Here is an 8570-nt window from a genome sequence, read left to right as displayed (position 1 = left end):
CCCGGACCCGTCACACTTGAGGGCCTCAGTGGAACCCTCCCTTAGTGCTTGCCTGATTCCCTTTTCTCCCCCAAGAGCCCCTCTCGGCCCATAGGCTCCCCAGAGCACTTCCGAGGCACCCAGACTCCACATTTCCGTCATTCAGTCTCCTCTCCTCCCTGGTGATGTCCCCGTGGCCGTGCACACCCAGTCACAGCAAGTGAGGACCCCGGCAGCCATCCAGGACGCCTTCCTCTGCTGCTCTGCTCCTCCCACCCAACCCCCAGGTCCCTGGTTTCCACGCCCTCCGCGTTGCTGCGAGCAGTCCCCCTGGATGACCAGGGTGGCCCCCACGTCCACTCCTTGGCCACTGGGACCCTCCAGCCGTGGCTCTCCTACCATCACTTCGTGCACGGCTCCCTCCGGCCTCCTCCTAGCTGCAGGTGCCTGCGGGGCCTGCACCAGGCTGTCCTTCCTCCTGTGGTGAGCTTGTCCACCTCTGACCCCTCCACAGCTCTGCTAAGTCAGCACCTTTTGGGAGCCTGTGCTAACGTGGCCCGTGACAGCCGCCTTCTTTCTTATTCATGAGTTTCCTGTCCGCCTCCCTCCCTGGACAGAGACCGAAGTTACCCAGCTTCGTGTCCCACACCCACAGTATCCAGCGCATAGTAGGTGCACAGAGTTAGCCCTGAGTTTGCAGATGAGGCACCTCAGGCGCTCAGAGTCTAATAAGGGCACAGAGCAGTGGAGCTGGGCCTCGAACTCCAGGTTCTTATCCTGAGACCCACGCGGCCCTTGGGCTGCATGCCTGCTGTCCTTGCTGGTGGGAACGGCCACTGATCTGGCCCCCCGTGGTCAGCAGCTGTCTACGGGCACCTGTGTACCATGGGGTGGGATGGGGGCAAGCGAGGCTCCTGACCTCGGGGCTTAACAGCGTGGGGCAGGAGGCCCGCTAGAGCCCCAGAGGCCATCCTCGGGATGGGAATGAGGCCCAGGGTGGGTGCCGGGTCCACAGGAGTTCAGACCCCTCCAAAACAAACTGAAAATGGAAAGAAGCAAAACCAGGCCCCCTTACTGTCACCCCAGCCAAGTGTGGCCAGAGAGGGCCCTGGGTGCCCACTCTCTGCCTGCAGGCTGCTCACTCACTTCCTGCTCAAAAAGAATTCACGTCCTCTTTGACACCAAGCACGTACTTTACCGTGAACAGCCTCCTCGTGGTGGGGCCCCAGGCAAATCTTCAAACGGCTCCGCTGAGAGAAGGCTGTCAGCTTAATGGGCTGAAGGGCTCCGCCATGAAGAAGCCAGTGGTCACTGGAGAAATCCCCGTCCTTCCCCCTCCAGCAGAGGTGGCCCGGGCAGACCTACGGCGGAGGGAGGCAGGTCCCTGGCGATGGATGCCACACGCGGTGCGGCCCAGGCGGGTAAGATGTGCTGGCAGTCGGAAAGGATGCCGGGCAGGGGGCTTCTGTGGCCTCGAGAGAGTCCAGCGAAGGGGTACAGCGGCCACCGTCTGCTTTCCACCAGCCTCGTGAGCAGGGCTGTGTTGACCAGGCTGGGCAGCTGCCCCCCCCCCCAGAGTGGACAGCCTGGGGTCAGAGGGGCCACACCAGACCATCGACCCATCCCTCGCTCAGTTGTGGGACAGCTGTGACCAGAGAGACCCCACACACAGCCTGGGGCCGTGTCTGTTCAGAAATTGGCGGTGGACAAACCGAACCCCTGCCTTGAGAGCCCTCCCACCACCAGAGCCCCTAGACTCACTCCTGCAGGAAAACCACACACAGCGCTCCCATCAGCCCTCCCTGGAGGGGACTCTCAGCACGCACACCGCCATCGGTGTCCTCGCAGGAGAGGAAGGGCCTACTCCCTGCCTCCGATCACCTTCCTCGGGACCCGCGGGAGCCAGGAGGGGCCGTGGTCAACACTCCCGTGTGACAGGCGCAGAAACTAAGGCACAGACGTTAGGAAACTGGCCCAATACCATCCGCTAATCAGTAACAAAGCACAAAAACCCAGTGTGCTTCCCCAGCAACCGTGTTGGAGTGTGCCCGTGCCCAGTCCTTGTGTGTGCCCACGGGTTCTGGCTGGCGTGCCCCGCAAGGACAGCTGCTGGGGTTACTTGGGACTGTCCTGTGGCGGCACTCAGCGGTGCCTGTGCACCAGGGAGAGCAAGCTGGAAGACAGAGGAAGGGGGCTGCGGGTCCCAGAGCGTGCGAGGGCCAGGTCAGCTCCTGAGAGACCTCATCGGGGCTGGATCCCGGGGAGGAGCCGGGCGGCTACGCCACAATAGCTACTCTTGGACTGCTGTCAACAACATGCTTCTGGAAAGTGTTGCTGGCGAGTCAAACTCTCCTAGAAGGTGAGCTGTTACAGAAATATGTTCACATATCAAGAGTTTGAAAAGGTTGCTTTTAATGCTTATTGGTACCTCCGCGTTAAAAAGTGACTACAATCGTCTCATTAAAGTTTCCACGTTAAATGCACAACTTTACCTCGTTATAAGGAATTGTTACAGAAAATGCTGATACCGGTATTCGAGACATACATTCCATCACACGGGCTGTGGATGGGAGTGTCGTGGTCCCACACACGGAGCCGTCCTCCCACACTGAGCGCCACCCTGAACGGCCTGGAAACTGAGGCGCACCTCCAGCCCAAATGTGCACCTCCAGCCTCCGCCCCTCCCTTGGTGTCACACGGGTGTCACGGGAACAGCCAGCCGCACACACCTGCCCAAGGAGGACAAGTCACGGGGTCAAGCGGTTTAGACCCCCCCTCGCTACGGAAAGCCAACGTTGTCGCGACAGGCCGCACATTATTTACGCCACACAGAAGAGGCACCGTACAGGCGACGAGCTTCCAAAGACAGTCTCTCAGGCATCTGACGGCCCCGGGTAATTTAGCACGTGCTGAGCGCGTCTCGGCAAGCAATCCGCTCTTCGCCGAACTGCTCCCACACGACGGGAACGTCTCTGCGGCCGGGGGCGCTTCAGATTAGGGGGTCCCGTGCCCAGTCCTCCTGGGGCTCGTCCTGAGGGCAGCAATCCCAGTCGTGGGAGAAGCTGTGCCAGGGGCTCCTTCGGTCCCCGTCGTGACAGCATCACACTCACCTGCGTTGGCTCCTGTCACCTAGGGGCCTGGTGCGCCTCTCAGGCCTGAGCATTTACGTCGTCGACAGTGTTCTTTCTCTCCCGTCGAGCGGCCCAGATGGAGATGACAGCCCTCCCCTCCCTAGGCTCTCCCCCACTCCACGCCTCTGGACAAGGTCAGCGCAACTCCGTTCAGCGTAACAGGCAGGGGGCACGAGTGTGCGGTGGTCGTGAACGCAGGGCCCCCGGGCAGGGAGAGGAGTGGGCACGGCCAGAAGTGACTCGGGGCTGAGGTAGAGGGCGGGCGGTCACAGGGACCCCACTCCTGGAGAGGGTTCGGCAGGCGACCTGAGCGGTCTGGTCCAGCCTCGACCAGCCTGGGAACTGGGGTTGACAGAGTGCGGGCAGCAAACTGCAAACGGAACTCGTGTTCTAGTCCATCATCCTGCGAGACACCACTACAAACCACAGAGAGCTAAAAAGTCCTAGGTGCAGGCACTTACGTTTGGTGGGGAACTCCCACGTTAGAGGATCACAGCAAGTCAGTTTAGCCGTTGGCCTTGCGCACAGCACGTGGCTTGTACTGCACACGGAAGTATTTAAAAAAGGGAAAGACGGCTACGAGTGCACAGTCCGGGAAGCCTGGCGATGAGCAGGAAGCAGTTAGAGCTAATTCACTGATGCACAAATTGTACTTCATGAGGTTTATTCTTCCCACTCTACTGTTTACAGTTGGCAATTTTCTGAATGGGTAAAACTGAGATTTTGCTGCTAGCATTTAAGCTATGGGTGAAATTGTCACGAAGAGCTAGGCAGTTCTGTAGCGTGTGAGGTCCCAGCCTGGGCAGTGACGAGGGCGTCCCACGGCCAGCCACCACGGGACGTGCTGCATGCGGCCAGCGAGCACCCCGACACTGTGGGCAGGCCGCCCCCGTGTACCACGCGAGGACGCCCCTGAAGCCAGTGCAGGACTCCCCAAGCGTCCCCCCACGTCTCTGCTCAGCACCACAGCCGCCCCTGGACTCTGTGCAGGAACGGAAGCTTCACGTCGCACATTTTCAGCACAACTTTAAGATTTTATGTGCAATCGGAGGCGAGACTGTTACTGGGAATGGGAACGGTAGGGCGGGGGCGAAACAACCGGCCACGCCCCGACTGACTCTCCACCGTGAACGTGGAAAGAGCAGGTGTAAACGTGCCGAGCACCTCGACTCGCATCGGAAGCATAACTATCTTACTTTCCAACCAAGGAGTCAAGCCACCTGCCTACGCCCCACTTCCTCGGGGCCCAGTCCAGGCACCCGCACGTGGAAACCGACCACAGGCCTCAGGTGGGCAGGCGTCTGCCAAGACCAGGTGCTTCTCCCTAAAGGTTCTGCATGAAATATGTCACAGACTTTAGGGGACAGGAAAACTCTTGTAATTAATTTTTTCTTTTAAACATTGTGCACAAGCTCCTATTAACATAGAAAGCATATATATTTCATAAATCACAGAAATATTAAAAAGTAGCACTCTGGTTTATCAGCTCATGTTACACACATATGTAGGCAAGAGAATGTATAAACCTACAGCAACAGAGAGGACATACCACTATCCGAAGAAACAAACGAAAACAACCAGGCTGTTGCAGAAAAATACTTAGTCCCTTTACACACATATCCATTTTCATTAATGCAAAAACAATGCAGTGGTTATCAAATGTCAGAAGAAACCGGTATTACGATTAAGACGGTCGATCTCTGAGAAAAACTCGTGAACGCTTGTGTTGACCTCGGAGTTAGTTTTCTTAAAGCAGTGGTGGAAGTTTCTCTTTAAACGTACGTTTTTGTTTGTGTTTTTTTCAAACCGGCCAAACCTTCAAAAGCAGCTCAGCGCTGCGGGGTCAGCACACACACGAGCAGCGACTGAGGGCCGGTCAGTTCGAGGGCCTCACTCCGCTCACGGCCCAGCATCCTCCCCGCAGGCTCGCACACGCGGGCCGACCCGGCAGCCACCGGCCCGAGGCCGCACGCTGCCCCTCCCGTCACCAGGCCCAGTGACGGTGTCCCTCCTGGGGAGGGACTCTTCGCAGGAAGTGTGCGCTGAGCTCCGATGCAAGCTGGCCATCAGAACCAGGGCTGCTGGAGGCGGGGGCGTTTCTGAACGTGGGCAGCGCAGCCGTCTGGAACAGCGCGCCGCGGTAAGAGCGCGTCTCCACCACCGCGCCCCAGCGGCAGAGTGACCGAGGCCTCTGCAGACAGGATGTGGCAGGACAGAGAACGGGACACTGCCCTCCCGACACCCAGTCGTAGGGATACGGTAAAGCTTTCAGTTAAGGCCACGATTTTTCAGCTCTCATCTTTGAACCCTGTTTAGAAAGATTTCGCCTTTTTTAAAGGGCTAGCTCCCTAAAATACAGCTTAGCTTTTCAAACAAAACAAAACAAAACAAAACAAAAAAAAAGACTTTGGGCCAGAGGATCCTATAATCTTTATGAAAACTGCGCACAGAAGTCCACAGCCACTTACCCTCGAGTGAGGCCAGCTTCCCGCTGCGGGCGCACTCCCCGCGGGCACTATGCTGCCGCAGGGGGAGGGTTTTCCCAGGGTCCTTGTGCTGCAAGCAGAGTGGGGCCCGATGCCCATCGCAGGGGCCACGAGGCACACGGCCTGGTCCAAGGTGGGAGGCGTCCGGTGGCCCCGACCACAGTCTGACACGCCAACAACCACGCGGAATCCTTGGGAACGGGACTGATCACAGCAGGTCCTTAATGGTTCAGTCTGTTGCCGCAGGAAGACGGGAGGGCCAGCCCTGCTCTGGGTGGGTGAGGCTGGCGCGCGGAGCGGCCCCCAGGAGGCGACCGGGGTGCGGCCGGCGGGCTCACTAAGAGACGCCCCCCAGAGTCAGCACATCAAAGCAAATGTTGCAAACTCGCACGGGCTTGTTCAGATCAAATTTTATAATAGGGATCTCCTTGGTCGAGCATTTATGGCACAGAAGGCGTCCGCAGTGACGGCTGTGGAGGCAAAGCGGGGGGTGTGAGGGGGGCCCCGAAGGGCAGCCGCCTCCCAGGGCAGGGCCGGGGCAGGGCCGGGCCGGGTGTGCAGTGGCCGCCACGTGGCACCGACACGTGCGTCGTTTGAGTCCATGGAGACCCAGCCATTGGCTGCTGCCGGGGGAGTCTGGCCGTAACGGCCCAGCTCTGCGGTGCTGGGGGGGGAGACGCACACCGCCGGCGAGGGCAGGGAGCCTGGGCCCCCAGCGACGCCGCTACAGGCACGCAACCCCACACCTGGCCAGCGTGCGCGTGGGGTGCTGGCGGGTTCCCGCTGGTCACGGGAGAAGGCAGGAGCGGCGAGCCACCCCCCGACCCCGCCGACGACGTCGGGGCCTTACCAGTGATGTTTGCGCGTCGTGACTCCGAACTTGGCCGCACACTCATAGCAGGTGGAGCCGTCGCACCACGGAGGCTCCTTGGACAGCATGTCTGTAACACGGGCAGAGAGAAGGGCCCGTCAGAGTGACCGTGCCGGGCAGACCGGGGCCGGGAGGGGCGGGGGTGGCAGCGGTAGCTGGGGAGACGGCACCACGTCTGCGGGGGACACGGGCGGTCAGGGCGGCCAGGAGGACCGTCAGGGGCCGAAGGGCAAGGGGACGGCGGGGGAGCGGGCAGGGCGGGACGGGACGAGCAGGGGCGAGAGCAAGGGGCGAAGTGGCGCCGTGGCCGGCTGGGTCTGCGGTGTGGGCGCCAGCAGCAGGGACACGGGGGAGAGCACAGCGCGACGGGCCGTGGCGGGGCTCGTTGGAAGCGTGGCGCGTTCGGGCTGGGAACTGTCGGCTCGTTCGCTGAACGCCAACTCTGCCCGCACGGCTCCGAGAGCCGCGCCCACACAAGTCGCCCGAGTTCGCAGGGAGGAGGCGGCACGTAGCCGGTGTCTGCCCAGCGCCCGCCACGCTGGCCCGCGGGCGGCTCCAGCTGGCGCCACAGAAGCGCCACACACAGGCACCGGCTGGGCTACAGACCGTCTGCCAAGCGACGCCGGGCACGTCACCCATGCCAACATTGCAGAGCTCGCTCCTCTGCCCAGACCACAGGGCTGAGAAGCCCGTTCTGCGGCCGCCTCGAGGGGAAGGGAGGGCACTTGCAAATAGCAAGCCACCAAGGTGCCACCCTCCTCGCCACAAGGGAACAGAGGGGGAGCCGGCAGGGGCTGGAGCAGAAGGCCGCTCGGAAGAATGCGGAGAACCCGGATCCGCGGAAGCACAAAGGACGTGCAGATAGATGAGCGGCCAGAGCCGTGGAGGGGTGACCGCCCCCCCCACGAGCCGATGCGTAGGTGCCTTTATGGGCCTCCGGTAGGACCGGGACGTAGGGCTGACAGGGGCCCTGGAGCACCCTGGAAAGCGGCCGGCTCGGGTCATTCTGGGTTCAGAGGTCACCGGGGCACGTGAACGACCGACACCGTGCCCGTGTCTGCGCTGGATGAGCAGCAAGTAGCCACTCACCTAACAGTCTAAACAGAAGCTGCTTGGTGGCAACTTGGTAGTTGAAAATGTTCACCCCTTGGTTGTTGTTGACCCCGAGGCGAGCTCCCGAGCGGACGACGGCACGGCACAGGTTGGCATTCCCCTTCATGTAAGCCAACAGCAGCACTGGAAAACAAGAGCGCGGGAGGGCTCCTTCCACCTGAGCCCCGACTGCTGCCGCCGGAAGGCGGCAGAACGTGCGTCAGCAGAGCCCCACTGACCGCCACGGGGGGCGCAGGGCGGCCCCAGCTCCAGGACACGCTCCAGAGCCACAGAGCAGGGACCAGACACTGAAGGAAAAACGCGCCGTCCCACCTGCCTTTCTCCAGCACAAGCCTGGCCGGCCAAAGCCCCTGTCGCGTGACGAAACTCAATCTGGAGGCCCACCCAGGGAACCCCGTGGGCGCCCGGCTCCGGCCAGGCCCTCCCGCCTGCCGCCCGCTACGCCCACGGCAGCCCTTCTGCTTCCCTCTCCTGGGCCCCACACTTCAACTCCTTCTCATGACTTTCTAAACAGTCCAGGCGGACGAGGGTTATTATTTCAGATGAGCAAAGGGGCACAGAGAGGTTACGAACCCAGGGTCGCCTGCTGGAACTGGACAGAGCTAGGCGATCGGAACCAGGTCTGTGCAACTCAGAAGCACGGACGTGACGCGCCTGCTCGTCGGCCTCCCGCCTCCCGGACAGCGGCCGGAGGGTGTGCCGGGCCCCCAGCTCTCTCCTGGGCCGACTCCCTCCAGCTCAGGCTCGTCACTGCCAGCTTAACAACACGTTCATGTACTGAAGCCAAGAACTAACGATAAAATATTCAGTCCTGTGCTAAGGTTCAGGACGTTCCTTGGTGACAAAGCTTCTGCCACAGGCCAAGGAGGCTCTGTGTGGCAGGAGGGGGGGGACCGGGAACATGGCGGCAGCACGGGGCCTCACCGCTGTTCCTTACGTGAAAACTCGGGACGCACTGCCCACACCGCTTAACTTTCTGGGTGGCTGTGC

General features: G+C 61.1%; 1 protein-coding gene across 7 annotated transcripts in view; it reads right to left on the bottom strand.

Moving 5' to 3' along the window:
- Positions 1-2369: 2369 nt before the first annotated feature.
- Positions 2370-8570, bottom strand: part of ANKFY1 (ankyrin repeat and FYVE domain containing 1) — a 79472-nt gene continuing 73271 nt past the window's right edge. For 5 of the 7 annotated variants that reach the window (XM_047089882.1, XM_047089886.1, XM_047089879.1 and 2 more), the window contains exons 23-25: positions 7557-7703; positions 6447-6537; positions 2370-6066 (exon numbers count right to left, since the gene is read on the bottom strand). In XM_047089882.1, the coding sequence (XP_046945838.1) occupies positions 5934-6066; positions 6447-6537; positions 7557-7703 (371 nt within the window). In that variant the 3' untranslated portion in view covers positions 2370-5933. Of the gene's footprint in view, positions 6067-6446; positions 6538-7556; positions 7704-8570 lie in introns of those variants that run through there. The other 2 variants (XR_006964133.1, XM_047089884.1) reach the window with 2 other exon arrangements.

Source organism: Lynx rufus, unplaced genomic scaffold (genome assembly GCF_022079265.1).
Source record: "Lynx rufus isolate CCGP_SWC_20201006 ecotype Redwood Valley unplaced genomic scaffold, mLynRuf1.p SCAF_28, whole genome shotgun sequence".
Taxonomy (NCBI): Eukaryota; Metazoa; Chordata; class Mammalia; order Carnivora; family Felidae; genus Lynx; species Lynx rufus.
The sequence above is the reverse complement of the archived record's forward strand: the minus strand, read 5'-3'. Positions and strand labels throughout refer to the sequence as shown.